Source organism: Esox lucius, chromosome 24 (assembly GCF_011004845.1).
Source record: "Esox lucius isolate fEsoLuc1 chromosome 24, fEsoLuc1.pri, whole genome shotgun sequence".
NCBI classification, from domain to species: Eukaryota; Metazoa; Chordata; class Actinopteri; order Esociformes; family Esocidae; genus Esox; species Esox lucius.
Window position 1 is genome coordinate 20,303,327 of NC_047592.1, and position 17,125 is coordinate 20,320,451.

Sequence of the window (17,125 nt, forward strand, 5' to 3'; positions counted from 1 at the left end):
TCATTAGGGAATTATAAAAAACAGTGGGGTCTGATTACTGTCTTCCGACTGAGATTTCTGCAGAGTATTTGTGCTTCAAGTGGCTCTTTGAGAAAAAGAGCCACTTCAGAGAGCAGGTTTCAGTTAAAGAGTAGAACAAACTCAGAGTTAGTTGAATCAAACCTGCTCGCTAGCTTCACAGAGTATGTTGCCGTAGTAACATGATATTTGGACCCTCAGGTGGCACTTCATTAAAAACAGACAATTCTGTACTGGAAATCACTGCACGGCTCAGGAACACTTCCGAAAACTATTGTCTGTGAAAACAGTACTTCGCTGCATCTACAAATGCAAGTTAAAACTCTACCATGCAAAGAATAAACCAAACTATTTCCTGTACAATTTCTCGTAAGGAACAGCCTTCATTTCTCAGAACAGACTGACATGTTTCAGATAAAAATTATTTGTTTCTGTTGATTTCGGTCACCGTCTAGAAACGGAGGTGTGTTTAGTTTAGGTACAGTTGTGCTCATGTGTTTGCATAAATAGTAAAACCTTTGTTCTTTTTATATAGACAGAGCAAGACCAAGACGATGGTCAGCAGAACAACAGCAAAAACCAGACCCACAACTGCTCTTACTAGGACTGATGTAGAGGACCCAGGAACTATGAAAGAAGAGAACAGCACAACAACATAAGATGCAGAATCAAGTCACTGCTGATAAAATATACAGTTGTGCTCAAAAGTTTGCATTCCCTGGCAGAAATTGTGAAATTCTGGCACTGATTTAGAAAATATGACTGATGCAAAATATTTATTTTATATAAGGATAGGGATCTTATGAAGCCATTTATTAACACATAGTTCTTTGGCTCCTTTTAAAATCATAATGATAACAGAAATCCTCCAAATGGCCCTGATCAAAAGTTTACATACCTTTGAATGTCTGGCCTTGTTACAGACACACAAGGTGACACAAACAGGATAACATGGCAATTAAAGATTATTTTCCCACACCTGTGGCTTTTTAATTTGCAATTAGTGTCTGTGTATAAATAGTCAATTAGTTTGTTAGCTCTCACATGGATGCACTGAGCTGGCGAGATTCTGAGCCATGGGGAGCAGAAAAGAACTGTCAAAAGACCTACGTAACAAGGTTATGGAACTTTATAAAGATGGAAAAGATTTTAAAAAGATATCCAAAGTCTTGCAAATGCCAGTCAGTACTGTTCAATTAATTATTAAAAAGTGGATAATTCAGGGATCTCTTGATACCAAGCCAAGGTCAGGTAGACCAAGAAAGATTTTAGCCAAAACTGCCAGAAGAATTGTTTGGGATACAAAGAAAAACCCACAGGTAACCTCAGGAGAAATACAGGCTACTCTGGAAAAAGACGGTGTGGTTGTTTCAAGGAGACGATACGACGATACTTGACCAAAAAATTTGCTGCATGGTTGAGTTGCCAGAAAGAAGCCTTTACTGCGCCGATGCCAATAAAAAGCCTGGTTACAATATGCCTGACAACACCTTGACACTCCTCACAGCTTCTGGCATACTGTTATTTGGAGTGACGAGACCAAAATAGAGCTTTATGGTCATAACCATAAACGCTATGTTCAGAGAGGGGTCAACAAGGCTTTCTAGAATGACAATGACCAAAAGGACAAGGCCAAGTTGACCCTCCAGTGGTTACAGCAGAAAAAGGCGAAGCTTTTTGAGTGGCCATCACAGTCTCCTGACCGTAATATCATCGAGCCACTTTCAAACGTGCGGTTCATGCAAGACCACCAAAGACTTTGCATGACCTGGAGGCATTTTGCCAAGACGAATGGGCAGCTATACCACCTGCAAAAATGTGGGGCCTCATAGATAACTATTACAAAAGCCTGCACACTGTCATTGATGCTAAAGGGGTCAATACACAGTATTAAGAACTAAGGGTATGCTGACTATTGAAGAGGGATCATTTAATTGTATTCTTTGTTGCCATTCTGTTATGACCTACAGTTGAATGTGTATCATAAGAAATAAAAGACGTGTTTTTCCCACTCATGTTTTCTTAAAACAATTGTATATATATTACCAATTCTCCTAGGGCATGCACATTTTTGGCACAACTGTATATAAATGCAGTGATGTACTACATAACTACTTTTTCAATCTAATTTACTGTTCATAATTTCAGATGAGAATCTTTAATTCATCTACATCACATTTACTATGGATGTGTTTTTACCTTTACTCAAGTATGAGAGTTGTAAATGCATTTGAGTCATACTGTCACACACACCCTGATACCATCATGTTACTGAATCAGAGCATGCTACGCTGTGGACGTGGAACTGGAAATGTGTGGGCGTGCACCTATTTACACCTACATACAGTGTTTTTTGTTATGATGTCACACATCATAACAAAATAACTGCATGTAAAAGGAGTGAGGCAGGCTTTCTTCATCCTTTGTCCCTCCTCCTTTCACGAGTTCTGTTTTAAATAGAGAGCAAGCTTAGTTGGGAGAAGAGTATCTACTTCTTGAACGCACCTGTGCCATCCATTAGTCAGACTGTGACAACCACTTGTTCAAGGAGAACAGCAACATATTTTTTTACTTCGTGTTCTTCTGAGATCCAAAATTACAGGTACATTTACCAGCTATGTTATCTAAACAAATACAAACTCTTTATTTTTAAATGTATATTTATTTATTTCAATACTGGAAGGCAATTTCAGTACTGGCATAATGATGGATTTTATTTAATGGGTATTATTTGCTGACTAGCTGTATCCTAATAATTTCCTCCCTGTTGATATTGTTGATATTATGGAATTTAAATAAGGTACCTAGTTATTAATAATGTAATAACAACAGTATAAAATTAGTGAGTTCACAATTCAGTGCTTGTTGTATTCTAATACACCACCATAATACTTAATTACCAATCGCCACAATAATGGTAGGCCTGTGTTTATTTAATTTTTTTCATATTATTGTCTTCATCCAAACTCATGAATAAAATGCATCATCATTTGGAAGCCTTAAAATGCAGTATAAGCCATGATGGCTTACCATATCTTAAAATTGGTTGTTATTATAATTTTATCGTAACATTATGTATCTACATTACTGTAACAGCAATGGACAATCGAAGCAGAGTTGTGTTCGCAGTCGTCATGGTAATGGCGTGCATGGGAATGAGAGCTGAGGCACAGATCCCCACAACAGCTCCAAATACAACAAATACAACTCTTTCAGTAAGTTACCTAGGCTACACGTCCCACTTGGCCTCGCAGACATTTAAAAGATCTCAACAATAAGCCTCACAAAGTCAAATGGAAAAAGGAAATGGGTTAAGCCATAGAGCAGCTGTTTTGAGTTAAAATTATGTAATAACTCCCAAATGGGTAAAAGTGACTTCTACAGTAGCTTGCAGACAGCTTGGGCAAATAGTTAGTCTGTATTTTAAAATACAGTATACCTGCTGTATTGTAATGATGTTATCAAAGCAGGTATTATATGTAGTGACATATAATACAATACTTTAAATGTACTATATTACGCTAATTGTACAAAATGATACTTGCCAAATAATAGCTACTCTCAAATGTCATGTTAAAGTTTTACATGGTAGGTAAAAAGTAAGAAACAAGCTTATAGAGTATACTGAATTCTATATGGGGCAGCAAAGGTACAATTAACTTCTGGGTTGTTGGGATGTTATGTCCTTCTATATATAAAATGATATATTTAAAAGTAAAGCATTACATTAACCACTTGCAGGTTGCCTTTTTAGGTCAAATAAATACCAAACACCAGACCCACTAATAAGGAACTCTTTACACACAGCTAAACATCTCAAGGGCAAATTGTGGAACCTCACAGTTCTGTGCTGCTCAGCCAGCAGGCTGTGACCCATCTGTGTCTGGATCCTGTTTCTTCGTCTCAACCAGTTTAATCTCGGGACAGAACATTTCCTTCCAGCTTCAAGGACAATCCAGTGGCTACGTCGCTGTAGGGTTGTCCAGAACCAATACAACGGTATGAAAACTGACTAGATATTAGTGTTGATTTTCTAGAAACTTACTTTCTATAAAATTCTACATTTCATTTTTGAATAAAATAATAATCCCCAAAATGTACACATTCCAATATTTTTATTAATATAAAACCTTCTCGTTATTGTATATTTTTATATATTCATCCTCTCTCTCTGTAGGGACAAAATGACTCTGTCTATGTGTGTGCTAACATCAACAACAACGTTAATTTCTCTTCCAATCTTTACAACAACGGAACTCTGACTCCGAACAACACGGTGGGTTTGGCCCATCAGCCAGAATTATTAGACTTTTCATGTTTTTCTTGTTTGGGGCTGATAAACTCAACAAGACATGCAAAATTGTGAACATGCTTAAGATGAAAAATGGACTTGAATTTCAATGTTAATGTTAATTGATCCTTACTTTGATACTAATTAGCAAGGTTAATCTCTGATTACACACTTGTGGTCCATTTGGTATATGGGCCTGGTGAATTAAAGTATATCTGACAAAATGTTTAGTTAATCTTTACTGATGTTTCTCTAATAATGTTTTTATCCTTGTTTCCTGTAGCTGCCCTCTAACCTGGTGACTGGCTCAGTCAGTGGTCAGACCATCCAGTGCATGTTCTCTGCTACAGTCCCCGATGCTACTTCCACCAAGAGCAGCAGTACCTCCTTTTTCATTTCCATCTACAACGGGACCGTGTCTAATGGTGAAGTACACAATCCAAAGAACAGATCTAAGATCAGCTTCCCCTCGTCCAATCCTAACCTTATCCATTAGTTATGGAAATGCTCAATTTAACCAACATCAGCACCTAAGAGCTGCTTCATGCCTCCAAACCCTCTGTGGACGATGCATCCCTTCTGTGTGTCTTTCTTGAACCCTCTATTTCTCTCCTCCTTCAGGGGTGCTAGGTAGTCCTAATGCTATATTTACAAGCACTGAAGCCGTGGACCTGTCCAAACCCAATGCGAACAACAGCAACAGTTCTACAACAGCCTCACCAACCACCACAGCTAACCACGCTTTTTGTCTACAACGCACCCTGTCTCAAGGTAACAAAACCAAATAGGAAGTACTGCTGAAATGATAACTTAGAAGCACTTAATAAGTATTTATTGAATATTGTATATGATTATTTTTAGCAATACAGGTATTACGTTTTGAGCATTTACACAATTAGATGAAGATAAATAATGAATGCGTTATTACCAAAGTGTATAGTTTCATATCATTCAATATACCATAGAAAATATTTAATATTATTTTCAGTAATATATAATAGGGTCCATTCATCTCTAATGTCTCTCTCATTCTTCACAGCTCTGCTGATCCTGCTTGGTGGACTAGTTTTCATCATGCTGTAATGTGGATCTCAGTAGTACACCACTTCACATTCAGGAATCCTGGACCTCTATGGTTACTGAAGCCAACCAGGCTGGGTTCCCAAGAATGAAACTCCTTCTGAGCATGGGTAGTAAGACATTATCCAACAGAATGAATTCAGTAATATAAGATTAATGTTGTGTTTATAGTCAAGGCCTTTTAAGGTACTTTTCATCATTATTTAACCTCATCATCTTCGGCATTACAACATCAACATCTCTTCAATTCAGTGCCTGCATAACATAAAAAACTGTTGTGTTGATGTTGTGTTGAGAACATGAATATGAGGTATAGACCTAAGACATCCAACAAACAAGTTATTTATTTGAGCCCAGTCATTTTCATATTCATCGTAGCTGATGTCAAGTTATGTTGAATGTCTTAGGTGTATACCTAAGGATGACAAGTATGAATTTGTGTGTGTGTATGTGTGAAGTGTAACTATTCGCTTACACATTTGTGTCTAATGAAGCCAAAAGTTGGCAGAAGCTGATACTTGTGTGTGTAATTCTGTTTGTGTGTCTGATAAAGTACCAACATTTTTTCTTTCTGATTACCCTTTAAAAGTGTGAAATGTTTTTCGTACATTAAAAATACAACATTTATTGACAATACTATGCATTGTGTTTTTCATACATACACTTTTATATAATTTATAGACAGTAAAATAAGTAAAAGACTGTTTAAAATAAAAATGAATACAGTTAACATACAATAAGGGGAATCAAGCAATCAACCAGCAAAACCACATAGAATGTTCAATTAATTGAAACTGTTAAGGATCTATTTATTACCCTATTCTTATTCTATCCTTTATTCTGCAAATTAACTGTAATAAATGGACTATTTTAGACTAGGCCTGAAATTGCTTTAGAATTTTCATGGTTGCCACATACAGAAGAAGACCTAGGTCAGCCTGCCCTGCTCTTAGAAGTGATTAGGGCCACAACCAAGGCACCAGGCATCAACCCTATCTTTTGCACGACCCTGTTCAGTTGGAAGCCATAATATGTGATCAGAACAATCTGTCATGACGTTACTCTGCTGGTCTCTGTACTAATTCTCTATCAATGTCATGATACTTTTTCCTGTGGATCCATGTAATTAAACTTGAAATAATCAACTGTTATACCAGAAGTTCTCATTTGTATAAATCGCGAACATTTTCCATCTTCCACAATTTGGCACCCCAGATGGGACTTCAATATCTCCACGATGACGTTGTTTGCTTTCCGACTCTCTCCAGCTGACTGAACTACCGGCATCATAAATAGGTAAGTGAAACCTACTAGATAAAATTCGCAATAGTTCATATCAGTCTGTTTTGAGAGTTGAATTGTTTGCCTCAGAGCTGGGAGTGACAAAGTCCGATTTATTACATGTAAAATAACAGTTGATTATTGATGGTACATGTTTTACTGTTGTTGCATTAAAAGTGTCTGCATAGTCCCAAGATCTCATTACACCAATAGTGAAGGAGCTATTTGACCAGATATGTCTGTATAGCCCTGAGACCTCATTACACTCAATAGTGAGGGAGCTATCCTGACCAGTTATTATTTAATAAAAGCTTGATCATTAAGGTAACCCCTAAACAGTATAGTATAACCAACGCAAGGTTCTCAAGAGCTGACAGTTGGGGAGCTATTTGACCGGTTATCAACTGCAGAAGAGGTGGTTAGAGTCCCCTTGCAGGCGATTAGACGGGTGTGTGATGCAACCTAATTTGGTCACATTACTCCCCTTGGTGGTTTGCAATAGCAGTGGTTGACAAATCCCTAAAGGCCAAACCAAGGCTGGTCCAAAAATATATATATATATATTAACTAATTCAAATGAGATTATCCAAAGATACACTATGTTGAGGATACCCAAAAACGTTCTGTAATGATCCAAAGATACGCTAGGTTGAGGATATCCAAAAACGTTCTGTAATGATCCAAAGATACGCTAGGTTGAGGATACCCAATAACGTTCTGTAATGATCCAAAGATACGCTAGGTTGAGGATACCCAATAACGTTCTGTAATGATCCAAAGATACGCTAGGTTGAGGATACCCAATAACATTCTGTAATGATCCTAAGATACGCTAGGTTGAGGATACCCAATAACACTAGGTTTGGGAACAAAAAAATCTTTACCCTGTTAAACAGAAGTATGAATGGTCGACCTTGAATGAGTGTTCGTGTGTGAGCAAATGAGCAAATAATTTTTGTGTGTGCGCAGTTGGAGACTGGGTGTGTGTGAGAATGAGAATGTGTGCTCAATAAAACGAGCGTTTGGGTTGCATTCCTTTCTATCGCACCATTACACTGTGTTTCCATTTTTTGGTATGTAATGATCTATGTTCTGATGAAAATTATAGCAAGAGGTGTATATGTGACTAATTATTATGAATATAAGCCATTAGGGCTTGTATGGTATAGCTGGATATTTAAATTACGTCACAGCTCTCTATTCTTCTTTGGGGGATTGGAAGGAGGTTCAGTATAGACAACTAACACATTGAATATAATAGTGTGCTGTATTGGGTATGCGTTGTATTTTCCAAAGTTCTCTGTAATCTTCAAAATAAACACTGGAGTGGCAATTCCCATACATCATTAACTCTCACGCAGGCAGAGATCACTTTTATCTTCCCTATGGTTTGTTTTAAACGTATCTTTCATATAAACGTATGAATGGTTTTATGAGACCATTAATACACATTTTCAGTTATAAACATATTTTGGAATTTAAAAACACATCTTTTGGGGTGTTATAGGAAAAAGTAATTTTTACTATTTATCATGACTAGTCTAAACCTGTCTTTGTCACTAGCTCTCTTGTATAGGCCATTTAACGGAACAAAACATTTAACAGGGTAGAAGTGGTACCAGGTCCATACGCTTAACTCTCCTAGTACATATATGACTCTACAGGTGAAGAAAGATCTGTGCCAACCACTCGCATAAAATGATGTAATAATATAGGCAATACAAATGAACTGAATATATGTATACAATGCAATTCCATTCTCTGTTGAGGTGTAGCCAACATAGAACTGGGTTATGTTTATTAATACAACTGAATTGGTTATGGGTCATTCTCATTCTGGTACTATAAAATATTCAAATAGATTAAAGGCAGGAGACACAAAATTGTTTATAGTTTAACTTGCTAAGATTTCGCGTGTGCTAAGACCTGAATGTGTGACAGTTATAAATTAAGATTTTAATCTGAAGGAAATAGTGCACTCTACTAGTCTCTAAAAAAGAATAGATGAATAAATAAACATACTAATGGTGGGCTCCATCCCAACACACACGGAAAAGGTGTATTTGTTTTCCGTGTTGGGATGTGGTGGCTTTATACTAGATCCCTCTCATCATTGATTGGCTGATTGGCTTTATTTAATGTTTATATGATTCAATTCTGATTCAATTCTACACCAAAGTAAAAAAAAAGACGTTTTATAAACAGACCATGAAATTCTGTTATTACATTTTAAATGAATAAACACCATCTGTAGTATCCACACAGAACTCTTGATATACACCCACACCTATACTGACATACCACGTACAAAAGAGACTAATAACATCCAAAACTGAGTTTTAATAGAAGACCCTATGTTTGACAAGTTTGTCCCAATCCCTTTTCACCAGGGCAAATAGGCGCCAACACGCTGGACTGGTGAAGGGACTGGTGAGGGAGTTGACTTGTTTCTCCTTTTCACCAGGGAACATGGTTACAGAATGGTTATAAGAATAGGAGAGGGGTTAGCAGGTTTCTTGGCCCACCAAAAGTGGCAAAGTACTGTTAACACGTGCGGTTCGCATTATTAGAAAGAACACATAGTCTTAAGGAGTATGTGGTTATCTCTGTGGTGAGGTCCGTATCAATCCGACATTGGAGGCACTACTGAGATGGTCAAGTTACCTATTTAACCGTATTGGTGACGCCACAATCGATCCATGCATTTGGTAAAACTCTCTAAAAGCAAGGACAGCCGTCCTTGTAGGTTGACGTATTGCCCCAAAAAGAAAATTGTTAGCATGGTGATAACCTTCCCATAACCCGAATGTTACATTAGTTCAATTCAACATTTCTCACCAATGCTGTTGGATTAGATCCACATTTTTTTTAATGGTAAACACTAGTTAGATTCCCAGATGGGATCTATGTGTAGTAACAATTTCTGTCTCCCCTCAGTGTCGAGAGAGTGGTGTCCAAGGACAAAGGTTGAATAGGGTAAGAAAAAGGGGAGAATGCAGACTTACAGTTCTATGATAAAATTAAATCTATTAGGGTGACCCATCCGTATTGGCTGAGAAATATAAAGCAGGTCAAGTAGCAAGCTAGCATTAATCATTTAATCATTTAGCATTAATCCCACTATACTGTCATCTAGCCTTCACCAGTGGTGAAAAAAATACATAAATAAAACCTCTCCACCTATTCTCTTCTTTCTTTATGACCCAGCCTTGTTCAGTAGGGCCTCTGTTTTGTTCAGTAGGGCCCCGTATTTTATTAACACATTCACGTTTCGGTTTTAGACAAAGCACTGGGTAGGACTAATGTAAATAATAATTAATTCTTTCCTAGTTTTTAAATTTTTTCCTAGTGGTTGTTTATTGTTGTTACAAACTAGGCCATGTTATTCTCTATATAAAAATAAATAAATAATGTTATCAGAAAATACTGGCAGACAATTTGCATGCTTCTGCACGAAAGCTGCACATGGGACGCTCTTGGACTTTCCAGCATGACAATGACCCTAAGGACAAGGCCAAGTTGACCCTCCAGTGGTTACAGCATAAACTGTTGAAGGTTCTGGAGTGGCCATCGCAGTCTCCTGACCGTAATATCGCGGAGACACTCTGGGGAGATCTCAAACATGCGGATCATGCAAGACGACCAAAGACTTTGAATGACCTGGAGGCATTTTGCCAAGACGAATGGGCAGCTATACCACCTTCAAGAATTCAGGACAACATAGACAACTATTACAAAAGACAGGACACTGTCATTGGTGCTTAAGGGGGCAATACACAGGATTAAGAACTAAGGGTATGCAGTCTTTTCAACAGAGGTCAGTTCATTTTTCTCTTTGTTGCCATTCTATTATGAGTACAGTTGAATGTGTATCCCATAACAAATAAAATACGTTATTTTTTCTTTACAAATGGTACAAATATTACCAATTCTCCAAGGGTATGCAAACTTTTGAGCACAACTGTATGTTGTATGTCTCCATGATGAGAATATACTGATTCTGACTCTTGTGGGGGTTTTGATTCTGTAGGTTGGGATTAAAATTATTTTACATGCAATCATGTGACAGTTAAATTAAGCATTGTGTATGGAAAACTCATGTATTATTGTATCCTTTTTAATTGATTATTATTATGTTCTTTGCACTCTGTGTGCTTGAAACATTATGTATGATAACATACTTATCTTTCTTTTTCTGCAACTTATAATGTCTCTCTGTTCAGGGGCAGTAATGAGTGGAATCTCGGCTGTGCAGGGTCTTGGCTCTGTCTATTTACAGAGAGACATGCCTAGGGCATGGGCTCCAAAACCACCATATGAACTGACCTTTTAGGGAGAATGCTTAACAGCAGCAGGGGGTTCTTGTAACCTGTATTGTAAAGGTCAACAGGAAACAGGACCCTACCCCTAATGGAGAGTGCCATCTTAGCAGAAAACCCTATACAGTAACTGTCCAGGTTGATATACAGTTGGGAGAACAAGTACAGTGTGTATATGAGCTTTTAATTGGGTTGATTGAGTAACTGACATTCTATGATTTCCTATGCCTCCTGTCTTTTAACAAACCTTGCTTTCCCTAGGCTACCCATGGCAACAACTATTCCTTGTACGTACATTCTGCAGGTACTGATGTTATCACCTATACAGTTGGGAAGGAATATGAGTTTGAACCTTGGCAATGTAAAATCTGAACAATTGACTTGACACTAATCTGTTATGGTTTCGGTACTTGTACTCTTTGTAATGATACTCCTTCCCATGTATACGATGAACCCTGAAATAATCAACTGACAAGAGAAATGCTGCCTCTGATTGGTGCCTACTTAATACCTAGATCAGAACTGAAAATGTATCCATATCCAAAGAAGAAGGTGAAGGATTTATGTGTAGGTTGCCAGGTTTCCATCGATTTTTTAGCATAACATTTTTACAATTCATGTTAAGTTTTCATGTCCTTTGGCATAGCCTACTGTAGGCTAAATCATTTACACATTTATGTAAGTATTTGACCCGAGTAGCAGCCCTCACAGTTAACGTTAGCTTGCTACTGACAGCCTATGTTAGGTTTTTATCGGTTGTGCACATAGAAAAGTGTTTCAGTGTAGTACAACATTACATTATAATACCACAATATAGTGTAACTTGTTAAATGCACAAACGTGTGCCTTATTGTCATGAACCCTCACTCAATCACACTTACTCTCTCACCCTCACTCACACATAAGTTTGACTGTTTTCGGTAGAACCTTTGAACGGTTTTGGAATACCTGGTCCACAGTATTCTCTTTTGTAGTATTCTTTATTGGAGTTTAAGTAAATGTTCTTACTACTCTGTTAATGTGTATGTGTCCTCTATACCTACAGTGGATATAAAAAGTCTACACACCCCTGCCACGTTTTTGTGATGTAAAAGAAAGAGACAAAGATAAATCATGTCAGAACTATTTCCACTTTCAATGTGACCTACAATGTGAACAATTCAATTGAAAAAGAAACTGAAATCTTCGAGGGGGAAAGATGAAAAAAAAAAAAACTTACAGTAACCTGGTCCTATAAGCAGGCACAACGTCTTATAACTGGAGATGTGGCTGTGTTCAGAATAAACCAATCACATTCAAACTCCCCTTCCATGAACTGCCACCTTAACGTGGTGGAGGGGTTTGAGTACCCAAGTGACCCTAGGAGGTATGTTGTCTGGGGCTATATGCCCCTGGTAGGATCTCCCAAGGCAAACAGGTCTTAGGCGACGGGTCAGACTAAGAGCGGTTCAAAACCCCCTTAATGATGCGTAAGTTTTGAGTTCTGTGACGTCGCCCGGTATGGCGCAGCCGGGGCCCCACCCTGGAGCCAGGCCCGGGGTTGGGGCTTGTATGCAAGTGCCTGGTGGCCGGGCCTTCCCCCATGGGGCCTGGCCGGGGCTCAGCCCGAACGGGCGACGTGGGGCCGCCTTCCCGTGGGCTCACCACCCACAGGAGGGACCATAAGGGGCCGGTGCGAAGAGGATCGGGCGGCAGTAGAAGGCAGGGGCCTAGACAACCCGATCTCTGGACACGGAAACTGGCTCTAGGGACGTGGAATGTCACCTCGCTGGCGGGGAAGGAGCCTGAGATCGTGCGTGAGGTTGAGAGGTTCCGATTAGAGGTAGTCGGGATCACCTCTACGCACGGCTTGGGCTCTGGAACCACACTCCTTGAGAGAGGATGGACTCTTCACCACTCTGGAGTTGCCCATGGTGAGAGGTGGCGGACTGTTGTGGGTTTGCTTATAGCTCCCCAGCTCTGCCGCCATGTGTTGGAGTTTACCCCGGTGAACGAGAGGGTCGTTTCCCTGCGCCTACGGGTCAGGGATAGGTCTCTCACTGTTGTTTGTGCCTACGGGCCGAACGGCAGTGCAGAGTACCCGACCTTCTTGGAGTCTCTGGGAGGGGTGCTGGAAAGTGCTCCGACTGGGGACTCTAACGTTCTACTGGGGGACTTCAACGCCCACGTGGGCAACGACAGTGACACCTGGAGGGGCGTGATTGGGAGGAACGGCCCCCCTGATCTGAACCCGAGTGGTGTTCAGTTATTGGACTTCTGTGCTAGTCACAGTTTGTCCATAACGAACACCATGTTCATGCAAAAGGGTGTCCATCAGTGCACGTGGCACCAGGACACCCTAGGCCGCAGGTCGATGATCGACTTTGTTGTCGTCTCATCTGACCTGCGGCCGGATGTCTTGGACACTCGGGTGAAGAGAGGGGCGGAGCTGTCAACTGATCACCACCTGGTGGTGAGTTGGATCCGATGGCGGGGGAGGAAGCTGGACAGACTCGGCAGGCCCAAGCGTAAGGGGTCTGTAACTGTAAGGGTCTGCTAGGAACGTCTGGCCGAGTCTCCTGTCAGAGAGATCTCCGGCAGAGCTTCGACTGGATCCCGAGGGAGGCTGGAGATATTGAGTCCGAGTGGACCATGTTCTCCACCGCCATTGTCGAAGCGGCCGCTCGGAGCTGTGGCTGTAAGGTCTCCGGTGCCTGTCGAGGCGGCAAACCCCGAAACCGGTGGTGGACACCGGAAGTAAGGGATGCCGTCAAGCTGAAGAAGGAGTCCTATCAGGCCTGGTTGGCTTGTGGGACTCCTGAGGCAGCTGACGGATACCGACAGGCCAAGCAGGCTGCAGCCCGGGTGGTTGTGGAGGCAAAAACTCGGGCCTGGGAGGAGTTCGGTGAGTCCATGGAGAAGGACTATCGGCTGGCCTCGAAGAGATTCTGGCATACCATCCTACGCCTCAGGAGAGGGAAAGAGTGCCCTACCAACGCTGTTTACAGTAGAGGTGGGCAGCTGTTGACCTCAACTGAGGATGTTGTCGGGCGGTGGAAGGAGTACTTCGAGGATCTCCTCAATCCCGCTGTCACGTCTTTCATTGAGGAAGCAGAGGATGAGGGCTCAGAGGTGGACTCGTCCATCACCCGGGCTGAAGTCACTGAGGTGGTCAAGAAACTCCTCGGTGGCAAGCTACCGGGAGTGGATGACATCCGCCCTGAGTACCTCAAGTCTCTGGATGTTGTGGGGCTGTCTTGGTTGACACGCCTGTGCAACATCGCGTGGCGGTCGGGGACAGTGCCTCTGGGATGGCAGACCGGGGTGGTGGTCCCTCTTTTTAAGAAAGGGGACCGGAGGGTGTGTTCCAACTACAGGGGGATCACACTTCTCAGCCTCCCGTGAAAGTCTATGCCAGGGTTCTGGAGAGGAGAATACGGCCGATAGTAGAACCTCGGATTCAGGAGGAACAGTGTGTTTTTTCGTCCGGGCCGTGGAACACTGGACCAGCTCTATACCCTCTACGGGGTGTTGGAGGGTTCATGGGAGATTGCCCAACCAATCCACATGTGTTCTGTGGATTTGGGACTGTGTCCCTCGCGACATTTTGTGGAGGGTGCTTCGGGAATATGGGGTCCTGGGTCCTTTGCTAAGGGCTGTCAGGTCCCTTTACAACCGAAGCAGGAGCTTGGTCCACATTGCCGGCAGTAAGTCAGACTTGTTCCCAGTGCATGTTGGACTCCGGCAGGGCTGCCCTTTGTCGCCGGTTCTGTTCGTAATTTTTATGGGCAGAATTTTTAGGCACAGTCAGGGGCCGGAGGGTGTCAGGTTTGGGGACCACACAATTTCGTCTCTGCTCTTTGCAGATGATGTTGTCATGTTGGCCCCTTCTAACCAGGACCTTCAGCATGCACTGGGACGGTTTGCAGCCGAGTGTGAACCGGTGGGGATGAAAATCAGTACCTCCAAATCCGAGGCCATGGAAAAGGGTGGCTTGCCCACTTCAGGTTGGTGGAGAGTGCCTGCTTCAAGTGGAGAAGTATCTAGGGGTCTTGTTCACGAGTGAGGGAAGGATGGAAGGGAAGATTGACAGACGGATCGGTGCAGCTTCTGCAGTAATGCAGTCGATGTATCGGTCAGTCGTGGTGAAGAAAGAGCTGAGCCGCAAGGCGAAGCTCTCGATTTACCGGTCAATCTACGTTCCTACTCTCACCTAAGGTCATGAGCTTTGGGTCATGACCGAAAGGACAAGATCCCGGATACAGGCGGCCGAAATGAGCTTTCTCCGCAGGGTGGCTAGGCGATCCCTTAGAGATAGGGTGAGAAGCTCGGTCACCCGGGAGGAGCTCAGAGTAGAGCCGCTGCTCCTCCACATTGAGAGGGGTCAGCTGAGGTGGCTTGGGCATCTGTTTCGGATGCCTCCGGAACGCCTTCCTGGGAAGGTGTTCCGGTCCAGTCCCACCGGGAGGAGACCCTGGGGAAGACCTAGGACACGCTGGAGGGACTATGTATTAGATATACCATGGAACACAGTGAAGACAGTCATCATCAAGTGGAGAAAATATGGCACAACAGAAACATTAAGAAGAACTGGACATCCCTCCAAAAATGATGAAAAGATGAGAAGAAAACTGGTCAGGGAGTCATCCAAGAGGCCTACAGCAACATTAATGGAACTGCAGGAATTGCTGGCAAGTACTGGCTGTGTTTTACATGTGACAACAATCTCCCATATTCTTTATATGAATGGGCTATGGGGTAGGGTGGAAAGCCAGAAGAAACAAACAAAAACATCCATGCCCGGCTGAAGTTTGCAAAAACAAACATCAAGTCCCCCAAAAGATTGTGGGAAAATGTGTTATTGTCCGATGAAACCAAGGTTGAACTTTTTGGCCATAATTCCAAAAGGTATGTTTGGTGCAAAAACAACACTGCACATCACCCAAAGCACACCATACCCACAGTGAAGCATGATGTTGGCAGCATCATGCTTTGGGGCTGTTTTACTTCAGCTGAAACTGGGGCCTTAGTCAGGGTGGAGGGAATTATGAACAGTTCCAAATCCCAGGCAATTTTGACACAAAACCTTCAGGCATCCGTTAGAAAGCTGAAGAAGAAGTTCACCTTTCAGCATGACAACTACCCAAAGCACACATCCAAATCCACAAAAGCATGGCTTCACCAGAAGAAGATCAACATTTTGGAATGGCTCAGCCAGAGCGCAGACCTGAATTTAATTGAACATCTGTGGGGTGATATGAATAGGGCTGTGCACAGGAGATGTCCTCGCAATCTGACAAATTTGGAGTGCTTTTGCAAAGACGAGTGGGCAAATATTGCCACATCAAGATGTGCCATGCTAATAGACTCCTACCCAAAAGTGTGCTGTAATAAAATCAAAAGGTGCTTCAACAAAGTATTAGTGTTAAGACTGTGCACACTTATGCAACCAGGTTATTGTGATTTTTTTTCAGTTTGTTTTTCAATTGAATTGCTCACGTAATAGGTTGCATTAAAGGTGGAAAAAGTTCTGTCTCGTTTTTGTTACATGTCAAGACCCTAGCATTTTAACAGGAGGGTGTAGACTTTTTTATATCCGCTGTATATTCTGAGGCTCTCAATAGATTTGGTGGTTGGAATTGGGTTAATACGCCTCTGATTATGTTTCTGGCTACATTTAAAATCAAAAGATATTGATCATTTAATTAATGTTGACAAAGTGCTAACATGTTTGTTTTTAACTTCCCAATAGGTGTCCAATGATTAATTAGCAAGCAAGGAAGTTTATTTATATAGCACAATTCATACATAGAAGCAATTCAATGTGCTTTACAATGAAAAAATAAATGCAATAGAATAAAAACAATCAGATTGTTCTCTCACTCAGCTGTCTACAGAGGGACTGCACATGAACATCAACAGCCCGGTATCTCAATCCTCACATTCCAGCACTTGGATTAACCCGTCAGTCCCTTTGTAAGATACTTTTTGCATCAATGTTTTACTCAGCTCTGTCCAGGGGGACATTTATGCCATGTCTGTACCAGTACTTTATATTCATCCTCAATAATAAATCATTGATTGCTAAATTATTGTAAATGGTTTCCATTGACTGTCATTACGTTCAAGTAAAGTTCAAGTTCAGGTCACTTTGTTC

General features: G+C 41.3%; 1 protein-coding gene across 1 annotated transcript; it reads left to right on the plus strand.

Moving 5' to 3' along the window:
- Window positions 1–2,486: 2,486 nt before the first annotated feature.
- LOC105006420 (putative ferric-chelate reductase 1) lies at window positions 2,487–5,964 on the plus strand. Its single transcript, XM_010864950.5, has 7 exons — window positions 2,487–2,620; window positions 3,115–3,233; window positions 3,826–4,017; window positions 4,196–4,294; window positions 4,593–4,734; window positions 4,931–5,080; window positions 5,349–5,964. The coding sequence occupies exons 2-7, from the start codon at window positions 3,117–3,119 to the stop codon at window positions 5,390–5,392; spliced, it is 744 nt and encodes a 247-aa protein (XP_010863252.2). The 5' UTR covers window positions 2,487–2,620; window positions 3,115–3,116; the 3' UTR covers window positions 5,393–5,964.
- The last annotated feature ends 11,161 nt before the right edge of the window (window positions 5,965–17,125 follow it).

Bases quoted from the DNA above. Each gene is read 5' to 3' on its own strand.
- LOC105006420 (XM_010864950.5), top strand. From the start codon at position 3,117: ATGGACAATCGAAGCAGAGTTGTGTTCGCAGTCGTCATGGTAATGGCG. The intron at 4,735-4,930 runs GTGAAGTACACA...CTCCTCCTTCAG, and splicing joins CAACGGGACCGTGTCTAATG to GGGTGCTAGGTAGTCCTAAT. The intron at 5,081-5,348 runs GTAACAAAACCA...CATTCTTCACAG, and splicing joins ACAACGCACCCTGTCTCAAG to CTCTGCTGATCCTGCTTGGT.